Genomic DNA, 27921 nt, shown 5'->3' on the forward strand with positions numbered 1-27921 from the left:
CCAGATGAATTCCAGCCATTTTCAATATCTCAAGACTGAAGTAGGTAATACTCAAATTAATGAATCGATGTGTATTCAAAATTGGAACAATTATTTTTGCAATTTTGTGGATTAAAACCAATAACACAAACAAACAGAACTAAAATCAAAATATGAGTATAGATTTGGTTTATCCATTGCTTAAGGGTATGATTCGATAACCTGGCCAATCGTCGTCATCAGGTGGACTTTTCTTGTGGTTGTACTAATTAAACGCTTTTTTTATACAGGGTGTTCCAAATTGAGTCGGCACCATTGCCAACTCCGTTATTATTGATGCGACGATTTCGGTTAAGGTTGTAGACTACTTTGCGCTGAAACTGCAATTCCGCTAGATGGAGCTACCCGAAAATTTTTCGTAGATTTGTACCTGGCACACCCATTGAAGTTGAAGAACCGCCTGTTTGGTATTTATTGCCCCTAATAAAATCTCAACTCTCGATGAAGCCCAGCAAAGAGTAAATTTGTGTTTCTGTAAACTTTAGAAATTCAGTTCAGTTAAGATACAGTGGCGTATCCTAGGGGGGGGATAAGGGGGATATATACCCCCCAGAAGGAATATCCATTATATGTAACAACCTTATATATCACAATCTTATTATGAGTAAGCAAAATTCTTTGGAAAACTTCTTCAAAAGAAGGAAAATTTGTTATATTTGTTTAGTTATATATTACTAAATAAGATAATTACTGTAAATATTGTGAATACAGAAATGACAATGAACCACTGTCATGGACGTATATCGAATATGGATAATAGAAAAAAATATATGATTATCTCTGAGTGTATGATTTCACAGAGAAAATCATAAATAGTGCATATTGAGATTTCTAGACCTAATATCCATGGACCTAGTGTCACGTGATTTTTCAGAAGCTCGTAGAGGAGAAAGCATTAGAGAGAGAAGAATATATGATTTCTCTTGATTCGAACAGAGATGCTACTGAGGGCAATCTGTCAAGAACCTAAAAGCAATAAAATAGGTGATTTATTACACTGAGATGGTCAAATGTCAAAATCATCTGATTGAAAGATATAAAGACATGATATTTTTTTATACGTTTTATGAACTGAATAGAATGAAATTTACATACTTTTTTATATTTATCATTTCGATTTGCCTAATTCAATGATGGAATAAAATATGGCATATATTTGGATGAACTTTTACCATGTGAATCAGGAAAATTGAGAAATTTTAGACCATACTTCTTTCTGACATTGTGGGGACAGAACAGGATTTAATGTAACAATGAGTTGGACTCGTTAATATCTCAAGGAAATATAATATACATATAAATAATTGCTTATAGGAATCAGCAATACTCTTATTGGCTATAGGTGAAGATAAGTAATATTCGATTCAATCATCTTTTGAATTGGTAATATTTCTTTTACTTCAGGTAGAAAAATTCTCAATATTTTTCACAATTCTTTGCTTTAAATTCAAATTTGGAATAACGATTTAACGTTCAACTCTTCGAGTTGAAAGAGATGTATATTGTTCTCTTTCTCTAGGGCAATAAATCAAGAGAGTTGAGTTAACGAAAAAGATTATTTAAAAAAAATATTGCAATTTCTTAAACTTTTATGACATGAAATTTTCAAGGAGGTATGTATACAAGAATGGCTTCACGAAGCGAAAAATTTTTACTATAAATTTTTTCAAGTTAATATTAATGAAGGAAGTACGAGAAAATTTTCTTAATCAAGAATTGCCTATTTTCAGGGTTAAATTTAAATGGTAAATATTGTAGATAGAGTTTCGGGAATAGGGAGTTTTTCAAAAGAAATTTTTTTTTTTGAGAATTTTTTGTCAGATTTCTGAAATATTAATAATTTTCCATATTTCGGCAAAAATCCAGATACCTTTTTTTCATCTTAATTTCTTTATGACTTTTGAAATTTTCTTTATGATACTAAGCGCTCAAAATGTACTTCTCCAGACATCATTACGAATAAAATCAGCTAGCATATATATTTTAGGAACAGTATCGTTTCTAATTCTAACAATGATTTCATAACAAGTTTTCTACCTTTCCCTATTCTTCAGTGCAATATTGTCATAAACTAGTAATGTACACAATTTTAGCCAATCAGAGAAACCCTACCCTCGTAAATCATAAAAGTGTCATTCATCTCGAGCCATAAAATACAGTCCAAGATTCTATTGGCGTTCATGTTGCAAAAAGGCGTAAACCTTTGGGAGGCGTTCCAAAAAGCATAATTCCATATGAAAAACATCTACAATTAGAGCAAATCAAGCAATTTTAAAAAAATGTTTGCACCAATTCAAAACACATAATATCACTGAACATTTGTGGATGAGTTACTTGAAATGAGAAGTCTCTCTGAAGCTGAATAGTCATTTAAAGAAAGTGTTCAATTTCAAAGTTCGATTTGCGGAATACTATCGATTTTTTTTGGAAATCGAGACGGGATCTTCAAGTTCACTATATCACGTCATTGTTCACTCAAAAAATGAAATGAATCCGACCTGTACTTTGGAATTGGAATGCACTGAAATTAGCACTGAAATAGCAGTGGTATGAACAAGGTATTGAACACCCTTAAATGGGCAAACTGGTAGCATTTTTAGTGGATTAAAGCCATTCCACTAGCCGCATTTATTTTTTGAATCAATTGTGTCAATAGAAGGGCCCAAAAATGAGTTCAACAAGAAGGTGGTGTTTTTGAATATTTAATCGATATTATATGGCGCTTTATCAAATCCGTTTTGTTATAAATGTTTCCTATTAATACAACTGTCTTATTTTCACCTTTACGAAAAAAAGTCAAATGAGCTTTGTTTTTGAGAATGTTATCACGAATCGAAATGCATGAAAAAAAAAGGTGTTTCATTGAAACAAATTTCATTTTATGCAATATTTCGACAACGCGACTGTCAATTTTTTGTTTGTTTTCGGCATCGAGAAGGCCACTAAAAATTCCACCAGTTTGCCCATTTAAACGACATCGAAGCATCAATAATAACGGAGTTGACAATGGTGCCGACTCAATTTGGAACACCCTGTATACATATACACATCTATTTACAAAATCTTAAAATATACATTGCACAGTATTGAAAAGAAACTTCCGTCTCAATTATAATATTTCAATACGTACTAAATTTCATCTCCACGCTTTGGTCATCTAGGTCTAAATTTTCTTTCGGTCGTTTCGTCTTGTACTATTTTTATTTCAGGACCTGTCTGTCTATAAGTCTCGACCGACTTTCGACTTCGTCCTCTCGTCTTAAGAGTCTGTTTACACCACACTGCTTGGGAAGCACAGGGGTCGCAACGTGAAGGGGCAAGAGCGGGTGGGCGTGGTCTATCGTAGTAAAAATATAGAGAACGTATTAGGCCCTCAGCCCAGATTGAATGAATTTGTAACGCATTGGGATGATCTCGTTTCTATCTCGAGTTCTACTAGTGCGTGTCGGAATATGCAGCCGCATTTTCGACATTTTGATGAAATGAAATGATTGTCAAATGGTCACCTACGATTATGGTTGTAAAGACGGTTTCTTTATGATAAGAACAGAGTTTAGAAACAAGAACTGTCTTTTAGGTTTTGAAAAAGACTCTACTTTCCATAATTACTTGATATCGAATTGAGAATTCAAATACGCTTTGATATACCATTATCCTCATTTTTTGAATTGTTAAAAACCCTTATGAATTAAATGGAATGAATTCTGAATATCTAATCCGAAATAAAAAAGTTTCATTGAGAATTTTGATGAACTCATTCCATAAATATCTACAGTTTTAAGGAATAGTACTTTGTTATAAAAAAAAAAAAAACAGCTTGGTTCATAATGATATATTTCTAATTGCCTTCTGTTTTCTTCAATTTTTCTCATCCTGAAGATCTAGTTTGTATTGAGGATCCTTATTTTTAAGCCTCTATGTCTTAGGTCAATTATTACAGGTAAAACACAGTTCTAATGAAATTTTCCTTCGAAAAACTCTTCATCGATAATGACTTCGATGAATAAAGTGTCCTTCAAAGTTTACACGACAAAAGCATTTTTCTCTTTCAGCTATATTTAATTGTCCCTGAACTTGAAAATAATAATTCTGACTTTGTTTCAATCGATATTCCTGATCATCATTTTTTCCAAATATGTGATTTGTTTCCTTTTAATAGCATCTTTTATCATATTTTTTCTTGCTGAAAAAGGGCATTCGATTTTAATTGAATGATTACTTTTTTCAAAAATGCCATCTGGAGAAGGACCTAGACTTTTTTTTATTAATAAAAAGGCCACTGTTTGGGATCTTCGAGCACAATTCATTCTCTAATAGACGCTTCGCTCGATCTTCATTATTTTTCCCCAATCTATAGCTTTTGCAGAAAAATGTTTATATAAAATGCTTTCAACTATTGAGCAATAACTTGACATAGGAGGCATTTTACAAAAACAAAAAACAAAATCCTTCAGCTGCCATGGCGGTCGAAGATGAATTCCAATTTTTATAGCATGAATGCTCTGTTGGTGTGTCATTGTTAGTTTGAACTCTTTGACATATTATGCAATACTTTTTTTCGGCAACCGTCCGAGAAGTGCTCACTTCCCGGACGCTTTTTCTCTGAGAAAGTAGCATTTCCCGGCCTAGTCCGGAAAGTACGTACTTCCCGGACTAGGCCGGAAAAGAATCATAGAATCCATAGCACCCGAGATAACGGCTGACAGTTCATATGAAATTAGTTGTCAAAAATTTGCATGTTTTTTGATCGCAATCGCAATAAAATATGGAAAGCAGCAGCGATAGTGTTATTTCACATGGTTGCCGAAAAAATATTGTACGCAACACGCCCGAAAATGGTTTTTTTGGACTCACAGACTTCCAGGACTCGCTTACGCTCGTCCTGGAATTTTGTCTATTCGTCCAAAAAAACCCTATTTTCCGGACTTGTTACGTAAATTACTATTTTCACACCCAAGTATAAAATTTTTCCAGTTTGCATCCCAACAATTGTAGGAACTCCGGGAGTTAATTATAATTTCCCCAGTTTCGATAAGATCGTTTAGCCCAAGTACCATCACAAAATACCGTTATTGAAGGTGTACCATTTATGTCGATACTTCCACATTCGATCGCTTATTTCACTTCTTCTGCTACGGCTTCTTCCATAGATTTCAACGCTATCTGTTCCCAGGCATTACATACTTCATTGTGTACTCTTTTATTTTGAAATTATTATAGTTATGATCATTGTAAAAAATTTTGAATGATTTTCTGTTACCTACTTCTGAATGAACTTTCTTTCTTCTTCTTTCTTTATTACAGTGAAAATGAAAAACAAGGGAAAGTCATATCATTTCTATTTTCTTCAGCTGTGCATAACCATCACCTGGATTCATGACACTACTGACGGCGGATGTGCTTATATCAAGTATTTCTGGATGTTCTGGACAAGTAAATATTGTTTTCGAAATTCTACACATATCACGTATAAAAACTAATTTCGACTGAAACCCAATTTTCATTTCCTTCACCAAACGCATATTAGATAAATTGTTGACTGATCAGTGATAGTTGACTGTTCTCTCGTCTCATTCTACCATGGTTATCTAATTCTTCCCCCTCTATCTGGACCACATCCTTTGCATCTCCTTGGTATGGGGGGAAGTGCTAAGTACCACCCTTGTCAAATAAAAAGTTTTGGCCATTCCAAAATACTCCGTGTTTTCTAGAAACTTAGGTGGTTTTCACCATGGAGTATTCTCGATAGTCTTACATGTAGTAGTAACGTTGTATATGTGTTATGCACATGAAATTAGTTCTATTGTGAATCAAATGAAAACGTCTTGCCTTCGACACTTTAAAGAACTAATAAAACAGAAATTTGTTCCTGTGAATCAATTGAAAACGTCATGCCCTCGACGCTGAGACTAATAACTTTTCAAGCATACTGGTGGCCATGTGTCAACTATTCACAGGAAACAATAATTGGAATCCTACATATGCATCTCCATTTAATGTCATTTCCAATATCAACTTGAATTCCTCAGATCAAAATATTACTGAATGACTTTACTAACTTAATTTCGATTTTCCACAGTCGTCCGGGATGTCAATAATTCCTGAATGAACTAAACCATATAAGTGTATTACCAGCTTTATCGAAAATACTGAAAAATATTATTTTTCTGTATTCTATCATATAATTAACTATGTCAACGAAAAAGGAGTCACTATCAGGTTTAAAAAAAAATTGAGTAGTACAACTCTTTTATTGGCCATATTGAATATAACTGATGATATTTTACGGTTTCGAGATGAGGGTGATGCTATTATTCTAACATTATTAGATATTAGATTTCGTAAATGTGTTCAGTACCATGGATCAACAACTACATTTTGTTAAGTTGAGCTATTTCCGTTTTGAAGGATTTCTCCTGAGGTTTGCTAGTATTAAATTTTTAGCTTGGTTAGAGAAGAATTCTTCAAAGACCCCTGGTGCATTTTTTCGAAATAATAAGATATAAGAAAGTAGATCATAGCTATCCTGATTCATTATCGAGTAAGAGGACGTATCTGAAAAATGACGCGTTTTTCAGTAATCTTTGCAGTTCATATGATCATTACAATAATTCGTTGAATTCATTGGACTAGTTTTCATTTTTTTGTTAAGGATTAATTCTAAAAATTTAAGTGAAATTGAAAAAAAATGTGGAAGAATCATTGAAATATCTCTAGAAATGAAAAAGTTATGGGACTTTGAAGTTGCGCTTGGAAGAATAATTTCATAGTACTAGTATGTGACGTCAGGCCACTTACACGAGGCGACTGGTATTCGCAGAATGCTTACGAATTCATTGGTGTACAATCACTTGTGCCGTTCGTGTCGTGTTTTGTTCGTTACACGATGGCTGAAATTAAAAAAAAAATCCTACAAATATTGTATTGAAATCTTTAAATTCACACACAAAAAACAACATACTACACCACTGACATTTCGAACTATCTCCCTCATGTATTAAATCATAAACAAGACGATATGACGCCTGTCAATATCAAGTCCACTTAGATAGAATTGATTCATTCCGGATTTTATACGGGCAGTAAACATAACTTTTTTCTCTTTTTACTTTTTATTCCTCACATAAATATGTTTTGCCATTGATAACACAGGCCAACACACATTTTGGTGCCTGCGATTTTTTAACTGTTCCTGAGTGATTTTTGGATGCAGAATGTAAAAAAGTTCTCAGATTTTGTCTATCAGATCTAGTTTTCGAGATTTTTAAAAAAATTGTGTATATAATTTACGTTATAACTGTTATAATATATAATATTACTATTGACAGTTAAAAAAAACAAAGACACATGGATTTAAGTATTTATTGCAAAAACTTAATTTACATAATTACATTAGTCACTAATCACATAAAATTTTTTTTTTATACGATTTTCTAGAATGGAGTTTACTAGGGCAGTCTCGCTGAAGGCTCCAGCAGTAGTCCCCCATCATGTGGCTATCCCATCGTCCTTGATAACGATCTTCCATAGTTTTAATATCCTGGTGGAATCTTTCCCCCTGTTCTTCACTACAATTACCTAAGTTTTCTGGAAAACGATCTAGGTGGCTGTGGAGGTAGTGAACTTTTATACTCATGTTACAGCCGAGAATATTAAAATTTGAAAGCATAGTTTCCACTAATTCTACGTAATTCTCTGCTTTATGATTGCCAAGAAAATTTTGTACTACTTGAACAAATGAACTCCAAGCGTTTGATTCAGTCTCGTTCATTGATTTGGTGAATTGTGGATCTTTAACAAGTTGCCTTATTTGAGGACCATCAAATATACCAGCTTTTAGTTTTTCCGTGCTAATGCCAGGAAATTTACGTGACAAATACCCAAAACAATTTCCATCTCGATTTAAGGCCTTCACAAATTGCTTCATTAGGCCTAGCTTGATATGCAAGGGCGGAAGTAAGATTTTTTCTCTTGAAACCAAAGGTTTGTTGATCACGTTTTGTATTCCTTGAATCATGACATCTCTTGAAGGCCAATTTTTGTTAACCCAGTGCTCATTTTTAGCTCTGCTGTCCCAAAGGCACAAAAAACAAGGATATTTTGTATAACCACTCTGCTGTCCAAGGAGGAAGTTAACCATTTTCAAAAGAACACAAAATGACCACTGATGTTCTTCGTATTTAATTTTTCTCAAAACCAATGCTATTGTTTCATATTCTTCCTTCATGGTAGTAGAATGACCAATAGGAATTGAGCCATATTTGTTACCGTTATGTAGAAAAACACATTTTAAACTACGTTTTGAACTGTCAATAAAAAGGCGCCAATCATCTGGAGTGTATTCAGGCAAACCCATTTTTTCTAAGAGCCCTTTTATATTGTTACAGAATACCAAGTCATTTTCCTGAGTAAAAAAAGGCAGCAGATCCTTATCTCTTTTACGATAAAATGTAATATTAGTACCTTGACAAAGTAGATTTTTTTCTTTTAATCTGGATGCAAGTAATTCAGCGGATTTGATGTCCTTTATCAGAAAAAAATATATCATTTAACCTGAAACGTGTATCTCAAAAACTAGAGCTGATAGAAAAAATCTGGTGGCATTTTTGGAATCAGCACATTAAAAACATCTAAAATCAGATGTTAGATTTCTGGCACCAAATTTTTTTTTTTTTTTTGTTGGCCTGTGTAATGGATAGACTTCAACAACCAGTACTCGACTACAAACTGTTTATGAAACGTTTTTTGAATAAATCATCGTTATAAGTTGAAACATGATGAAGCAAACTCAAAAGTAGATACTTACTTGAAAAGTTTAACTCCTTTTATTTCAGCAATGACATAAGATGGATTTGAAGAAAAAAACTCCATCACTGCGAATATATCTATTTCAGGCAAATTGTCACTTTGTCCTTTCACGAAGCCTTCTTCCATTATTGTGTGTATATTATTGCGTGAGAGCCTTGGCGCGGCTAAGTATTTAGACGTAATTTATGGTGTAGCGATCACAGGCAAGTGGCGTGACGTCACAGACGAGTCGGAGACCAAAGACGTTCCGCGCTAAAATACGTAAATTTAAATAATCTATTCCTCAATCATTTATTGATGGATTTTCAAAATTTTTTCACTGATTTATCAGTTTTGCTCTATATTTTAATTCTATCGTGTCAAATATAGTATTATCAACATCACTAAACTAGTCCATTGCCGTTTAAGGGATATATCACAAACTCTCTTCTATAGAAGAGAGTTTTTCTAAAATATAACCCATTTCAAAGATATTAAGTTTTTTGACTTCATTCATTTGATGGGTCACCTTATAAATATTTTTCTTAGATTTCGAGATTTTATTCATTTAGTGTCTATTATATAATTGTACCTAATAAAGTCATATATGTATAGGATATCACATTAAAAAAACTCCAACTCTCCTCTATAACTCTGAAACTGTAATTGATTTCTATGATCTGTTATGAGTATCATATAAACCATAAAAAATACTGAAAAAAGCGAAGAATTTTTCAAATATCTCGAACATTGAAACAGTCATTTTTCAGAAACACCCTATAACTCAAAAACGAATCAGGATATCTACGCGCTGCCTTCTGATATCGACTTATTTAAAAAAAAAGAAATCAGGTGACCTTGAAGAAGTCTTGAAGTCTTATGGTTCTCGAGATTCTTTCATGGAGCATCGAATTTGGCACAACCTGTTCTGGTTTCTTCCTTTTTATTTGGAAAAATGAATGGTGTTCCATATTGGTTATAACAACAAGCGATTTAAATAACACTTGACTAATATGAGTACACGCAAGGTCGATCTCCGCAGTACTTAAGAGTAGAGTGGAGGGGAATTCAAAACACTCGTAGAGTCAATCACCAATCAGGTGAAAGCTAATACTAGCGTGTATGTAAATAAATAAATACGAAATAAATGCCTCTGTAATTTTTATGTTTATTTTGAATGTAGCTCAAAAGAAGAAGCTAACTTCTGATATGAAATTCTAGATCTAACACAATACCGCGGTATTGTGCTCAAAAGTAGAATTTATTATGTTATGAAGAATTGCATTATATATTTACTAAATGAATAGATTTCGCATTATTCATTAACTTGTGTGATATTTCTATCTTGGAATGAATTTGTCGATTGGAGTAGATTGAGAAAATAAGTGACGAGGTACTTACTACTCATCGGTCACATTCTGATTAAATATTGCAAGGAGTGCCACTTTTAATATCTAGAAGGTGAAATGCTTCAAGGTCAATTCAAAACGACTGTCCACAGCTACTTCATGAATTTGATTACGTTGGAATTCAACACTAACAAATACGAAAATAAAAGTAAACTTGTCTCGTGCTCATGCAATAAGGGATCTAACGAAAATCTACATTCGTGATTAAAAAACCCGTATTTCAAATGTATTCTCAAATATCTACTAAAAAATATTAAATATAAACAATTTCACTGAATCGAGAACTCACCCTTTGGTTTTTCCATCATTAATATGTATAGTATCCGGACAATTCAATATGTATCCTGGTTTCTTCTTCTTTTTCTTTTTGAGACACAGCACATTAGCAGTCAACATTTTCTTGAGGAAGTTACGTCATTTCTGTCGAGTCGCGAATTTGTTTATTATATTAATTATATATTCTTCACATCCTCAAATGCTCACATCCATTTCAATCAATGATTAATTGAAAAAAGCGGTATGCACATTAAATCCGAATCTGAAAAAAACAAATGTTGAAATGAGTAAACAGTCATTTTTAAAGAATGCTGATATTGGATATATTAAAATAATAGCGAGTAAAAAAATATGCAGTCATATCACACATTGTTGAATCGTTAATGTTTATTCCTTCAATTAAACTCGATTATATATGAAATAAATTTGTTATACGAACTGAAACATCATATTTTTTCCTCAGTCACACCAAAGTACCCGATATAAGACAGGTTTATGCACTGAAAATCGTTCTGAACATCTACGAACGAAAAATTAATGTCAAAGCGAAAGACCATCAATATCGTACAAGAACTGCCGAAAAAACTTTGAACGCCCAAGATCAGTAAAGAGGATAGGCCAAAGATGTTGCACCTACATAGCCCCGAGACTTTTTTCCGTAGTACCACAAGAAATAAAAAATGTGAAGAACACAATATCATTTAAAAGAAAATTGAAAAAATGGATAATAGACTCTGATAAAACAAAATTACATAAAATAATAAATCAGAACTATTAATGTACACACGAATATGGCAAAGAGAAATACAGAATATGACACACAAAAATCACGATTTTGACAGATATACTACAGGATTTCGACAAATATAATACAGGATTTCGACCATTATCTGTGATGAAGCACACGTTTGTTCCACTTAATTAGAAGATAATATATTTTGCGGTGTATAAAGAGTAAATGTTATGTTCATTACTGTGCACAGTTTATATTTTTATAAAACTCTACAGAATTATAGAGTTTATTGAATGTATTTTCATGAATAAACTCTCTTATTATTATTATTATAAATAGCTCGGGCCCCCACGGTTGCAGCACCATATACTTTCCATGAAATTTTCCTTGACCAATTCGCACATTTGTTTATTCGTTCGAAAACTACAAATAAAATACTGTGGAGTTATTCAATGATAACTGTGTAGGCTACAGCTATTTTAAATCAAATTCAAATTCACTCAAAAAATTAAACTAAAATGAACAATTTCACCCCCTCTTCAATTCTTATTCAAATCATCATTTTCTTTGTCATCATCGGTATTCTTTTTTTCTCTCATTATCGGGTGTGTATCGTCTTCATCGGTGGTAGGTACATGTTTGGGAATTTATAAAGAATCCTAATTCAGCCGGTGTTTTCTGCATTCGGGTGATTCCTGTCTAGATTTGACCAGTTAAATCTCAACTAGAAATGATCATTCTGTGGAACATGTATCGATCCTCTGTTATAAGCCATGTTTTTATTTCTTTTTTGAATCTGTTCACAGTTCTCAGTTCCCTGATTTTCTGCGGCACAATTGGGTAAATTCTTGAAGCTATATAGGTACAACAACGTTGGCCAATCCTTTTTTCCGCTTTTTTCTTTCATAATTATTTTGTTTTTTTCTAGTGTTATGTTCGTGCTCTTTCAATCTGATGGGTATTTTGTTCTGGTAGACGTTTAAAATAATTTTTTGGCATAAATTTGTCTTATGTCAAGTACCTTAGAAATTTCATATATTCGAGAACTCGAAAAAGTTATTCTCTTCCCATACATCACTTTCAATATACATTTTTGTAGAGTATCCAAGCTTCTCTTGTGAACATCAAAAATACCTCCCCATCCAATAATACCATACGTAAGTTGAGATTGAACCAGTGCGTTGTAAAGTGTATGCATTTGCCTTTGAGAGTTTATACTTTTTCTTATGTACCTAAATTTACACAGAATACCCCTCAGTTTTCTTGTTAGATACATGCATATCCCATTTAAGGTACTCATCAATAAAAATACCCAGATATTTAGTTGATTATGTTGCTGGGATGACCTCGATAACTTCACGAATCCCATATTAATGGCCATGGATTGAGTATGGACCATTGGCATAGACCTTATCTTTCACGTGGTCACATAGAAAAATTCTGAAGGTGCTGAATCACAAGACCTCGGTGGGCACATAGAAAAAAGTCTAAAGATGTTGAATCACAAGATCCCGGTGGCCAATTGAGATCATCTCTTCTAGTAAAAAAACGGTCCCGAAACAGCCTGCAGCATTCCCCATACCTCAACAATCCCATGTACCCCGAACACCACACTTCTGCCAATACCTCGTCCACCCCTCAGAACATTCTATAATCTCTACCCTTCCAAACGGAAGTTTTTTGCAGAACAAGCAACACGGGAAGAGAAGAGGTCCACTAAAGAGCAGATAGAGGCGCAGAATCGACCAGACAGACGCCAAAAAGGTAGGTGGGAGGAGATAGAGGCGCAGAATCGACCAGACAGAGGCCAAAAAGGTAGGTGGAAATTGTTGACAGGTCTAGCAGAACGAGGCCAAGAAGGAAGCAAGAAGATGCCAATTTTTTGCTGTGTGTACGTGGTAGAATAGGCATAGGGGCTACTTATTTTTCCGCGGGCGCCAGTTTAGGACCTTAAGTGTAATTCTCGGTACACTATTCGAGGAGTTACTATGACTTCAATGACCTCGAATCTCAGGAAACAAGGATAACGGAAAAGTATGTTAGTTCTCTGTTCAACCCCACTGATCACAGTCAAAATTACTAAACTCCATCCTTATAACTTCCCTGCACAAACTGAGGCTGATTCTATGCTGTGAGGACGTAGCGTTTGCGTTAGTTGTAAAGTAAAGGTCGCAAGACCAGGGTCAAAAGGCGTCTCCTCGTGGTGATAAGTTCTAAGGGAGGAGGCTTGCCCTGCGGGGAACTACCTCTGGCTTGAGCTCAGTAATCAAAGCTATGGGTGAAACCACGGAACGGGGGAGATCATTGAGGGTAGTTGCCTCACGCTTTTAAAGCTACCTGTTGAATGACTCAACCACCTTCAACGAATTGCTTCTGCCCTATCCCACACTCTCTACGGGTTCGGCGGAGGTGTAATGAAGGTTTTTGGTGAGTATGCCCTTCAGTAGAGCATCACACTATCCAGCAGATGCCGACAGGTGTTTTACATTTGTCGATATTTGTTGGGTGTCCATAAGGTGGATTTCCCTCCATTAAAAAAAAAAAGGTTAGGCAACCTAGCCGGCCACCTGTTGGGGCTTCGACCACCACCAAATATAAAGAAATACTTGCAACACTCCCGTCCTCCTGGCCAGTTATATTCCGGTGAACAGTAAGAATCTATAAACTACAAAGTACGGAAATTCAGGTAGGATGGAATGTTTTTCTTGGATGTTCTTGAATTTTCCGGACTGAAATAGAGTATCCGAACCAATTTATACAGTTCACTCAAATCGTCAACAGCTCTGTAACCAAAACAGTCAGACCGAAAAAATGGGGTATATCTAGAACTACCTCGGTGTCCTCTATTCAGTGTTTTTCCGTTTTTCAATTAAACACTCTCCATAATGGCAGAACGTAGTTTTTTAAAAGTGCATATTCGTCTTGAGTATTTTGCTTAGTATGTTTTTTCAAAAGGTTGAAAATCTCTTGAAAAAAGGTTTATGCTTCATTTTCTAATTTTAGGTACCAACGAAAAATAAATTCACTCAATTCTTCGTTAAATGGTGAATGATTGGAACTAACATTATAATTTACCAACTTCCTTAGCTTCGTTTCTTATCTTTTGGTGCTTACTGGTTTGTAAATGTTGGGACGCTTGGAATTTTTTGTTTCTGGTACTCTCATTTCGCAGAATTCACAAAACCGCACACTGCCATATCAGATGTAAATTGGAGAGGTCTTTGACAAATTGGCTCAAAACTGTGCTATCTGATGGTTTTTCTTCAGGTATCTTTATCACTAAGATGTTCGCTTTTCAATTCAAAACGAATTTTTGTTTGAAAAAACTATCTTACTCGCAGTCGCTGTTAATGTGGGTTGGGTAGGTAATGAACATAAAAGGCCATAAAGCTGTTTGGGATTCGCCGAATATATTTTTGAAGTGCAGTTCTATGAGATTCTATATTGCAAATATTGAGATAATTGAATAAAATATGCACTTTATCTCAAATATGCATTAGAATATATATTCATTCGAATCCTACTGATTACAATGTACTAGTTTCACGCCTTAAACAGTTAAAATTGTCTTTTTGGTCATTCACTCGATTCAATCACTATACATTAGACAGCAAAAAACCCTCAATGTAGATCAAAGTATCAGTTGGGGTCAGCACTATCAGGTAAATAAAACGAATAAATTAATCAACCCAAAAGTGGAATGATTCCTGGGGCCACGGAGTGTAGGATCAACCAAAACAAACGCAGTTAATAACAGCAGTCTTCAACTATCATAACGATTGACAATGTTTAAACACCAATTCACTTTTATATTTTTCAAACTATAATATTATTTTTAACTGTTTTATGAAGTTTTGCACTCCAAAATGGGACGCAAAAATTATTTAGTCGTATCGCAGTACCATTTTGGAACTGGTTTTTATCAATGTAAGCGAGATTTCTGTTTTGTAACCTCATTCGCACTTCATTTATTATTGTTTTCAGTCTCACATCGAGTACAAGTTAATTTCTTAATATGACTCGATATTGTTCAGCAACTCATTGTTTAGATGCTTGTAGTTTGGGGTAGTTTCTGTGAAATTCTGCAAACAGTCTCTGTTGGAAGCTAATTTTATACCCTTCAATATTTTTCAGTTTTCGCGTGATTACATCATTCATAGAAATTGTCCAGTAGTGAGTGCTAGTTGGGGATTCTGTTCAGCATCTGTAGCAGTTGAAGAATTTCGTGTAATTCGTTTGCTAGAATGTTAAATTCGTGGATCATTTTGTTAGCACTCTGTCAACGACGTTACGAATCGTGTCATATTCAGGGCCACCTCCAGGTACGCTTTATCGAACCTCAGATAGCGGCTCTATGTTTCTCTTATTTAGTTTCACCATCATTCATGGTGTCTTTGATTCTTTTTTACGATTTACAGTGCCCCGGTGGAAGAATTCTTGAGCTGCTTTCCACACAGCTTCGTTCGTAACTCTGGACAGGGACCCTTTGACAGGTTTCATCTTCCCGAAAAGCACCTAGAATCTGAATCGGTCAGGAAGCGATTAAGCTTTCTTCATAGATGAATCCTTAAGGATTTTCTACCGCTATACCCTTCCAAGTTTAGTATTATTATTACGAAAAGAGGAGAGTTCAGGCAATGCTTATAAACACCTCATTCTCGGAGAAATATCGAGTCAGATACCAAGAGCTATTACCCACGAATGAATAATACAGAAGTATCGAAATATATATAAATATATCCAAGTAACATCTACACAAATGAAGAAAAACCGATAGCGTACACAGTCTGGTTACCAGCAATTGCTCTTGTGAACTTTTGCATCTCAAGTATTTCAGGAGTGAGGGGGTGAGCCTCATAACTCCGATCCTCATAGCTGCGTATTTCTAAGAACAACTAACATTTCAAATTATGTAGATCTCACAGAAACTTACGCTATAGGCTTATATTAATCTTGATGCTAGCAATTATAGCATTCTTTTCTCGGAACAATTTAATTGTGGTAATTTACTGCAAGAATGATAATAGATTACATACATCCTATTACCTATATCCTGCGTGTCGAGTCCAGATCAATAGATCATTGGTTCTACAGAAATACGATATAATTCCTTAATCTATTTTAAATTAAAGGTTCAAAGATAGCAGATGAGAGAGAATCCAAAGAAGACAATTGATCATCAGAAGATGTTTCCGAAATGGAAGTGGGAAAAGTCATAGAAAGAAGAGACCAAAATTATAAGTAAAACAGACAGCATCTTGATGAGGATAATCAACTCAATCAGCAGATCTACTATTTGACGGCCAGTATCAACAGGTTATCCAGAATAATCATAGAGCTTGAAAAAGGGAATAACCTGACCTATAAAAGCCCGAAACTGCTTCAGAAGAAGGGAACACGAGTCATATTCTGATGGCCTTTCTACTTCAAGAAGTTAAACCAAACATTTCCCTGAATCCAAAGCCATGAAGAATTAGAGGTTGTTGCAAATAACGAAAATACATTTACTCCTATAGCTATAGAGAATGAGATAGATAAAATCCTCCAAGTTACCCTGAAAGGTTGCATACTGCAATGCAATATCGCATGTCACCAAAGCGCATATACAGATAGTATATATAGATAGTAGTAGGGCCGTAAAAAGGAACTAGCAGCACATGATATCTAAGACCTAGAATACGTAACCACTACATTACACACAGACATCACACTAAACAAAAAAGTCAAATGAAAATATTTTAGAAGTGTGGGTTGTGGTTCTTATAGTGTGACTGAAGTAGTTCACGGCCAAGGTAAAATAAGGAAAATGAAAATATTTTAGAAGTGTGGGTTGTGGTCCTTATACTGTGACTGAAGTAGTTCACGGCCAAGGACAAATAAGGAAAATAAAAGAACAGGATAAAAACACTTATTCGATTTATTTCCAACCCACTAAAAATGTGTGAAGAAGATTATATTTAGATCTAATCGTTTTTTAAGGGTCGTTGCGGCTCGTTCGCTGGTACTTTTCGCCGGTCTCGGGAACAGATGTGAAAATCTTTACTCTTCTCGTTGTCGGTGCAAGTGTTGCACATCTGTTGTAGATGTAGTTTCTCGTAGACTGGTCTGAACTCAATTGAATTATTCGCCCTGAAATGCCGAGTTTTATGGGCATTAAGGCCGCTTTCCATTCGATACTTAGCAAAGCATTTCTACGGATCCCTTAGGGGTGTGGCTTTGATCATTCCCTTTTTACATCTATTTCTTCTGTTTTTAGTATTTTGGTTCGAAATTTTACTTTCGTACTTAGAATATTTTCGAGGGCATCGATAGATTTCCTACAGAAGTGAAACATCTCTATGGAATATACTGTATTGTCAATGCAATGGTCATGTGTAAACTAAAATTACTCTCTCACGGAGAGTAAAGTGCTAAGGGCCACAGAACAACAGAAACTGCAAATTAGCAAGAGAAAATGAGAAGCGTGTGATTCACTGTATATAGTTAAAGAGGTAATTATCAGTGTGACAGTGACTTGAGGAAGATAATGAAAGGTATATCGAAATATTATAACTTCCTTATTGTAACACAGTGCAGCGTTAATTGTATTCAATATGAATATAACGAAAGGAAAATCATCACTAATAAAAGGAAAGAAAAAAAAACAAATTAGTATAATAATAATCCATTTTATTCGATCCATTATATCTCCACAAATGTAGATCACATTACATTAAAAAAATACAAAATATATAGGTATGCACCTACTACTACTCAACTATACCCCCATCAAATACCCCAAAAACTAACCTACATTAACTATTTTAAATTTCATTAAAATTTTCATCATTCATGAAGTCTTTTACACTGTAATAACATTTATTTACTCATTTTGTGCTACAATGTGCTTACTTTTGAAATTTTTAAGTAATTTATCCCAGATTGTTTGTATGAAATGTGTAACATTCTGTATATAGGTATAAGTTGTTTTTTCAGCGCTTAAATAAGTTTTGAGCCCCAGTATTATATTCATGTTTTAATACCAGAGTTTTTAAATCATTATAATTATAAATTATATACATCACACATTCATATATGAATAGACTATAGGTACAGGGTTAGTATTTTCTGCTCAATAAAAACATTTTTACATGACTCATTAAAATTTAAACGTAATATATTCCTCAAGCATCTTTTTTGTAGAATGAAAATAGTATACTGATAGAAAAAAAGTACAGTGCTAAAGAAGACTTCTGTAGTGATACCGAAAAAAAAAACACCTGCTCCAAAACCAGTGAATGGGAAAAACAAAAAGGGCAAAGAAAACTAAGAAACAAATAAAAATCAACCCGAAACCACTGAAGAGCTGGATAATTTCACGAAGAAAATTACGAGCAACCACATAAAATTTCTGTCGGCGAGCCTGTAGATCTGAACTAGAAGAGATTCTATCTGTAAACCGATTTCATAGCCACATAAAAGACTAGGCTATTTACCAGGGTTTCATTCTCCGATTTCGAGGGCGATAAAGCGATTATATTGCGATCTTCCAACTTTTCGATACCATTTTTGTAGTACGATTTGTCTTTCGCTTCAAAATAGGCCTCAGTTTCGGTGATTACTTCTTCATTGGCGCTAAATTTCTTTCCAGCGAGCATTTTTTTTGAGGTTTTAGAACAATAAAAAGTGACTAGGGGGGCAGATCTGGCGAATACGGTGGATTCAGAAGTGAGTCGAAGCCCAATTCATGCAATTTTGCCATTGTTTTAATTGATTTGCGACACGGCGCATTGAAAGAAAAGAAGAAAAAATACTTTAATCAAGGGCCACGAACTCGTCAATAGTCTATTATTTTGTTTTTGTAAAAAAACGTGAATAGGGTACCTACACGGTCAAACTCTCAAGCAAATTAGGACATTATGTCCTCTAACACATCTTCTCGCAAATCCTGGTTACAATCGAAGTCAAACTGATAGGTCGGTAGTTATGTGCGCAGCGCTTTCGGAAGAAAGGAATGTAGAACTTTGCATTGCAAGTTATATAAAGGCACTTATACACGTACAACATTAACTACATTACTGGTTATGTTTAACGGTGTGAACTTAGCACACCGTTTGACGGAAACACCCGAAGGCGTTCACCAGTGGCGCACCGACGAAAGCCAAGGTTTCTATTGAAATAACGTTACAGCATGCAATAGAGAACATGGGGATTCCAAAGTTGATGAAGCGAAACAATGGAATGCAATACAGAAAAATTGATTATCGAATTTATTTCTGGTAATTGATGAATTTTTCATTCATGAATATCTATAAATCACTAATTCAGAAAAAAATTCGACGAGGCATAACCATATTTGGAATGTGAAGTCGCTATACAGATGTGATTAAACAAAAAAATCAGAGACTCTCAAAGGGATACAGAAGGTGGTTTTTTTTACCTCAATTCTCAAAATTTTATATCACAGAAACGGTTCTCCGAAGTATAACTATATTTGGCATATCGTGCTACCAATGTGATCAACCACTAAAGAAGAAATCAGCGACTCGCGAAGTGATAACCATATTTGGAATGTGAAATTGTCGTACCACTGTGATTTGTTGCGACGATATGCAACAATGGTTGAAACATTGCTGCATCATTTCATCAATTTACTCAAATGGACTGCACGTGATGAAGTCGGCTGACGAGGTTGTGGCATCAATATTTTGGAATGCGCATGAGTGCATGGTATTGATTCATCGACTATATTGAAAAAGGGAACATCATCAATAGCGACTATTGCATAGCGTTATTGGAGCGTTTGAAGGGCTAAATTGCGGGAAATAGCCTCATTTGAAGATGAAGAAAGTTCTGTTTCGTCAAAACAATGCACCTTGTCGTAAATCAATGAAAACAATGACAAAATTGAACGAATTGGTCTTATAATTGCTCCACATCCACTATATTCTCCAGATCTGGCCCCCAGCGACTTTTTCTGTTCTCAGATCTCAAAAGAATGCTCGCTGGAAAGAAATGAAGAGGTAATCGCCGAAACTGAGGCCTATTTTGAGATTAAAGAAAAATCGTACTAGAAAATGGTAGGGGAGACTGGGGAGGGTTGATACAAGTTGATATACGTTCAAATTTCCCGCCTCGGTTCTTCAAAGAAGGCGTATTCGCGTGCAGTGCCTCTCTCGCGTCACGAACAAGAGTTTTTAAGACGAAATGTGTTTTCTACATATTCGATGTAAGAATTTGCATAATAAACGTAAGGATTTATCTCTTTATCAACTAAAACTAACGAAATTCATTACTTTATTCTTAATGCGCATTTCATTGAGAACATATACGCCAATAGTACAGATCTTCAATCGAATATCATAACATATTCACGTCCTATATTTTCTAAATTTGTCTTCTAGGAGGTTTAATAAAAAGTCTGTTTGATGAGTTGGATCCTGAGGACTAAAATGAAAAAAATCTATCTTCTGATGAACACCGAAATTAATGAATTTCACTAGATGCAAGCTAGATCATCATCTTCATCAGAAAATAGAGTGCTATTCAGCCAGTGTAAGTGTCAGTAGTAAATCGAAAATGTTTACTTGCGAATTATGTAGGAATTAGGTAATGTTATGATAATAAAATATTATTAAAACAAGTTTTTATTATTACTGAGTTTTACTACCAATGAATTGGTACCTCTTATTTCTTATTGTATTAATCGGCAATACTCCCTTTGAGTGTATCAAGCCTCCCATGTATAGGGAGGTTTGAGACACTTTGCACCGACAATTTCATAACCAAGGTTGAAATTTCCACTTATTGTTATTAAATATTGCTAAACGTCTAAGCGAAGTCCTTAAATTTCACTCTGACATAAATGGATTGGAAATTGTTAAACACAAATTTTGTATTAACAATTTTGTAAAAAATGTATCAACCCTCTCCTCAAAAAATTGTATGATCGATATAATTATTTTATCACCGATTATGTAGAATAATAAAATCAAATTCTATAAAAAACAAATTTTTCTATGTAAAGCTACGAAATTTCACCTTAACAATTCGATTTCTATTTTCCACACCGTTCATAAGACCAAGGATGAGCAGAAACAGTATCTAGTATGTTATATGAGTTGGAAGCTTCAGTGGAAACAGACCAAAAATCGCTTGAAAGATCCTAACTTCACTGAATGTTGAATGCAGGATATTTTTGATCAAAAACGAAATTCAGAGTAATTTATTAATTGTGAAAAAATTAATGGTTGTTCTAGTTTGGTCATTTTTCAGAGAAAAAATGTCTTTCGAAAATAGTGTCCGTTATTATTGAGGAGAATTCAAGTTAGTTGAGGGTATCAGTCGCTGTTCCCGACATTCCCAACATTGAATAATACAGGGTGGTCAAGAGATCGACGTCAAAAAGAAAAAAACAGGTCCCTCGTATCATGGGCTATTCGAATCACCCCCATGTATGTTATGAGATTTTTCACGGTTTTCGAGTTATGAATTTTTTTATGAACTTTGAGAATTTTTGACTTAACCATCTTAAAAAAGACTTTTCTGTGAAATTTTTTTCGTAATTTAATCTCCATGAAATTTACTTTCATACATAAAATAACCAGCTCCGTAACTTCGATAAAAATTATAGAAATGTTGGTCTGAAGTGAAAAAGTTACGTGAATTGGATTATGATCTTAATTTTCGAATCAAAATTAAAAATGTAAAAAGGCTAGTTCACGGTTTCTTAGTATGCTTAAAAGCTGCATAAATAAATTTCTTTTTATTTACATTATGATGTGTGATTTATTGCCATACCTTTTTTCTTTTTTTTCCTAAAACTTTTCTTGACCAACATCTGAAGCTAATTTTCTATCATAACTTGATCAGAAAAATCTTAAAATGGCCAAAAAAAAATTTTGAGTAAATGTCTATTTCTCTGATTTTCTCCACCTCTCTGACTTTGAAGGTTAATTCTAGCAAAAGTAGACTGTTGAGTACCATTTTTTTTAATATTTCTAAAAGCTGACTGGTTGAGCGCAGTTTTTTAACATACTAAGAAACCGTGAATTGGCCTTTTTACATTTTCGATTTTGATTCGGAAATTTAGATCATAATCCAATTCACGTAACATTTTGAATTGAGACCAACATTTCCATGTTTTTTATCAAAGTTACGAATCTGGTTATTTTATGTATAAAAGTCCAGTTCATGGAGATTAAGTTACAAAAAAAATTTCACAGAAAAGTCTTGTACTTTTTTTTATATCTTTTTTAAGATAGTCAAGTCGAAAATTCTCAAAGTTCATAAAAAATTCATAATTCGAAAACCGTGAAAAATCGTGGGGGTTATTCGAATAGCCCATGACACGAGGAACCTGTTTTTTTCTTTTTGACGGCCATCTCTTGGCCACCCTGTATAATAACTTTCAACGTTTATGCTATCTATAATTTCCCTCGAATGTTTCACCGCTTTAACTGCCTTGAGTCATATGTGTAAAAGGTATCAGAAATTGGTATTCATTTCTTGACAATATCCAGGAAGCTAGCACTTCCTTTGCCCGGAGAAACAAATCGACCGGCTATTACCAACACCGTTATAACATCCCATCGTTTGTCGTGAAGACGTCATGATTGCGATCTTGGATTTATTTGTTGGGTGGTTTGCTGATCACCATTCGGAATTCGGCAGTATTAGTCTAAAGGTCGATTCATATTATCCGACACGTATCGCTTCAGACACCAAGCGAATTGTTTACGACAATTATTAAATACAGGGGCGGATACAGGGAGGGGGGGCATGCCCCCCCCCTCGCGGGCCTTATAAATATAAAAATGTATCCTGAAAAATCGAAAAATATGCGTGGGCACTCACAAGGCTGAAAGATTGGATCTGAACTAGAATGGTTGAAGACAGGTTGAATGTATTGGCATTAATGCATATACATAGAACCATTTGCAGCAGTCTTAATGTTGAAAGATACGATAGTCAAAAAAATACGAGACTAGAATTTGTTATTAAATTTTTAATATTTGATCATATGTCTTAATTTGATAGGTGTGGTTAAAAGGAATTCATTATTTGTCCAATAGATGGCTTTAGTTATCTGTATCTTGCGTTGTACAAGTCCGATCGGGTTGCACTATATGGCGTTAAAAAGATGAATTTCGCACTACAAAAACATTCTGACAGTTTTGTGATGAGTTGACTCAGTTAAGTTTGAGCGCGCCACAATGATGGACACTAGCAAAAAGAAAATACCCTATATTTTATAGTTTTTCTTAGATAAAGACAAAAATACCAGTCAGGCGGCTGAAAATGTAAATAGTGTTTTTGCCCTTATACTGTAATAGCGAATCACGTGCAGTTTTGGTTTCGTCGATTCCGTTCCGGTAATTTCGATGTTAAAGATGCACCACGCACTAAAAAGCCACTGGCCAATTGTCGAAAATATCGATAAAAGCATGGATATTGTCGAGTCCTGTTTCGATTGCTCAAGAGCTTAAGAGTACACAATAAACCGTTTCAAACACTATTTGCATAAGGCTGATCTCAAGAAGGTGCTAGATGTATGGATATCACATGAGCTAACCAAAAAACCGTATGGACCGAATTTCCACTGCGAATCACTGGAGAATCGCAACACAATCGCCCCATTTTTGAAACGCTTGGTACCTGGTGATGAAACGTGGATCATTTATGACAACGTCAAGCAAAAACGGTCGTGGTCGAAACGCGGTGAGCCTTCGGAAACGCCAGGAAGGTTTTGCTGTGTGTTTAGTGAAATTGGCAGGGAATTATCTACCAAGAGCTGTTCACCTAAAGCACAACTGTGTTAACTATGGTAATTGAAGCCTTGTTCTTTATGCAATAATAATGGTTTTCTTTTTACTACACCTTATACTTTCTTGAGCCTGGGTTTTCTTATGAAATAAATTTACGGAATATATTTATGGAATATGTGAAATATGTTTTGGACCTACAAAAATTTTGGAAACTGAATATGATATGATTTACTAAAATCCATTTTTCTATAAAAAACACTTGACCTGGTAGGTACCAACAAAAAATTCCGCTATTTTGCTAACCTATATGAGCCGTGACTTTCTATGCCCCCCCCCTCAAACATCGTCTGGATCCGCCCCTGGACAAATATCATCATCATTTTATCATTTGATGCGTATCATATGAAATAATTCACATTGTCCGTCAGCGATCGTGTCATTCGCCATCCGTTCCGTTCAGTATTCTTCGAGAGAATATTTTGTCTGATGTCGTAGAGGCGGAGTCTGTATGAATGTGTCGGAACGTGTCTGAACGGATAATGTGAATAAGCAGATAGTTGGCGCTTAGTTCTGGAACACGTAACTGTCGTTGGTAATGGCTTCCTAAAAATTAATATATTTAGTGCGTGAGCAGGAAATTCTATATAATCTAAATTCTAAATCACAGATTGTATCATGATACTAATGAAAAGGAAAAAATTTGGAGGGCAATTGACGACAAAGTGAAACAAGATGGTTCTGTTTTTGAATATTGGGTGTACACTAAATCTTCTTACTGACTTTTCTCTTGTTCTTGTTCCAGTAATAATGGTTTTTTACGTGAAAGTTTTAAAATTTTTTTGCACTTCAATTTATCCAATGCTTGAATCAAACTGAAACGCTATACTTGAATGAGTATATGTATAAACGCGCTCTCCGTTCCGACAATCGATTCGCTTGGTGTCTGAAACGATACTTGTTGGATAATATAAATCGACTTTAAGAGCTGCCGATCATAAAATGGGGGTTAGCTAAGCGCGGTTGCGGTGGCCTCAGCTGTAGTGAAGAGCGACAGGTGGGAAAATTTCATGAACAAAAAATATTTTAGGAAAACTGCCAATTTAATATGTCAAAATACTCTCTCCTATTCAAAAACGAAAAGGCAGACGAAGGTGGCGAAGTGGTGGCAGAAATTTTCAACATAAAAAAAATTTAAACGTATTTTAGGAAACTTGAAATTTAGGTATATTATTCTCTGAAGTTTCAGAAGCTGATATTTCTAAGGGCCGATCGGGTCGTCGGTTCCTTTGACCTGACAGACAAGAAAATCTGTCTCCCTCATGAGTATAGAAATGCAGGTGTGTCCAGATTTTAGTTCAATAACTTTGGCATAGGATATAACTATTGTTTTCATAAAAAAAAAGTTCATAAAAACATATATCCTAACAAGCTTCGTTTTAGAGATCTAGATTGTTAACGTTTGAAAATCAGTTTTTTACTTATAACTCTGGTAGTATTACATTAATCGTTTTGATTTTTAGGTATTGAGGTCTAGATAATGTAATGTTTCGAATTAGGTGAGTGTCATCGGCCAAAATTATCCAGTGGCGTAGATATAGGGGTGCGATGATTTTTTTCCTAATAAAAATCTACACCACTGTCTATTTTAAGGAAAATTATTTAATTTCTGAAATCAACAGGGTTCTACTGAAAAAAAGGTCTTATGATTTTTTTTATAGAATGTACCATTTTCCAGATAATCGAGAACAAAGCGAACACTATCCACGAAAATCTACAGACAGTAAAATCTTTCTCTTCCGCGAGTATGGAAATGTTTTGAAATACTTATTACAGTATCAAGTCAGCTAATTATTTCATGAACAATTATCGATCTAAGAAATGATATGAATGAATTCACTTATTTACTTCCTTCGAATAGATTACGGGGACGCTCAAAAAATAAAAAAATATTCACAAAAATTTTTTGTCTATGTGTCTGACAAAGTTCATATAAACATGTATCCTAACAAGCTTCGTTTGAGAGATACAGAGTGTTGAAGTTTGGCAAAAAAAAAAAAATCTGACATTTTCCAGACACTCAGACAAAAAATTTCTTTGAATATTTTTTATTTTTTGAGCGTCCCCGTAATTCCATTACTTGTAATGTCTTCAACAAAAGACTAATCGTTGATCCTTCAGGTTTCAATCTTCTTAGGCCCAGTTTCACCAAACAGCACTTGATCCCAGATTGATTAAACTCCGCTTGTTACTAAAGCAGGCTTAACAGTGTTTTCTGTTTCACCATGCATCAACCCGTCCGAAGATGATCGCGATTAACCAAATCGCGATTAAATAGTCAAACCATTTGGCAACGTTGTGAATAAACAGTTATATAGTGTTCTGTATCGTATTAGAAGTGATGATCACCATTGGCGCTAGGTGTCAGGTGTCATTCATTCATAACTCATAACATTTCAAATCATTTGTCATCTTGTAAACAAAAAACAAAGTTAATTTTTGCCGAAAATGTCGAGTGATGTGCTTCGAAATGTCGTAAACTTGCAGAAGTTAAAAAGAAATGATCCCATTTCACAAAACCACACATTCTGGAAAAAAACTATATAAGTAATTTTATTAACTTATTTTATTTATTAATAATATCAAATAATATTTCAATCAAACATATTAATAAATTATTCTTTGCAATAAATTTCATTAAACACAAAAACAAAGCTTACGTGTATTTTAAATGGGAAATATTGAGCCTATACATATAGTCATATTTTGATAAAATTGACCCAAAAATTAGAAATTTCCGGAAAAATAATTACATAGACAAGAGTTCCATACTGATAAATAATTATTAATCTCAACTTGAGAGGTTATAATCCTCCAAAAATGGCCGATTAGTGCTAAACCGCGATTGGTCGATTAAATGGCGCTTTGGAGTGTGGTGAAACGCTACATTACATTAATCGTGATCTAAGGCCTCACTTAAGAGCCAAGTCAAAATTAAAGCATTTGGTGAAACTGGGCCTTAGGAAAATTTGGTGTATTTTAAATCGACTTAGGACTGGTCATGGTCGCTCAATAATATGCTCTTCAAATGGCATTCTGTCGAAAGACCACTATGTGAGTGTGGTGTAGAAGAAACCGTTGAGCACATGATGAATACGTGTCCAATTTACAAATTTCATGGTGGTTTCCAAGCTATCCATTCAGTTACAGATTTTTTTAGAATGGGTCGCTAACTTTAAATCAGTAAAATGGAAACTAAGTATTAGGTACCTACATTTATTACTCCTTTCTAGTTCTTTTTTTTTATTTCAGATTTAATAAGCTATAATATGTCAGCTTATTCTGTAAACAAATTCACAAACCAATCACTACACCTATACGGAGAGACATAGTTTTTGCTGAGGTTTTATCTTCTCCCTTGTTTAACACGTTGAAATGTATGATACCCCGTTTACATTTCCCCTGCTAATACAGATATTTCATCTACACATGCTTTATTGTTCAAAGCTAATGATTTTTTGTATTGCACTACTCAAAAGAATAGTGGCCGAAGCATTTAACTTGAGACAGTAAAATATCCCAAAACTATGTAATTTAGAAAAAAATATTTCAATTAAAAGTTGTTGTATCAAGGGGGAAAGAAAATGAACATATTTTGTTTCAACTTTGATCTCAATTTCAGGGTTATTTCAAGGTCAAATTATCTTTTTTAAATGGAAAGGTATATTCTTCAGTATATATTCTTATTCTTCATAAAGAAGTTGGTACGTTTGTTAACTTCTTTTTATCTGATTTCAAAATATCGAACTAAATTTTGTTGAAATGGTTGTTGGAATATCAATGCAGTAACTTTGATGCGATATGTATTGAATCATTCATTAAAAGAATTGATAAATATACCGAAGTCCAAGGTTATCACACTGAACAGTTACTG

General features: G+C 34.3%; 1 protein-coding gene across 3 annotated transcripts in view; it reads right to left on the reverse strand.

Moving 5' to 3' along the window:
- LOC123679302 overlaps positions 1-27921 on the reverse strand; it is a 130920-nt gene that overhangs the window by 94256 nt on the left and 8743 nt on the right. For 2 of the 3 annotated variants that reach the window (XM_045616820.1, XM_045616825.1), the window contains exon 2: positions 10525-10773. In XM_045616820.1, the coding sequence (XP_045472776.1) occupies positions 10525-10631 (107 nt within the window). In that variant the 5' untranslated portion in view covers positions 10632-10773. Of the gene's footprint in view, positions 1-10524; positions 10774-27921 lie in introns of those variants that run through there. The other variant, XM_045616823.1, reaches the window with a different exon arrangement.

The sequence above is a fragment of the Harmonia axyridis genome, chromosome 4 (genome assembly GCF_914767665.1).
Source record: "Harmonia axyridis chromosome 4, icHarAxyr1.1, whole genome shotgun sequence".
Classification (NCBI taxonomy): Eukaryota; Metazoa; Arthropoda; class Insecta; order Coleoptera; family Coccinellidae; genus Harmonia; species Harmonia axyridis.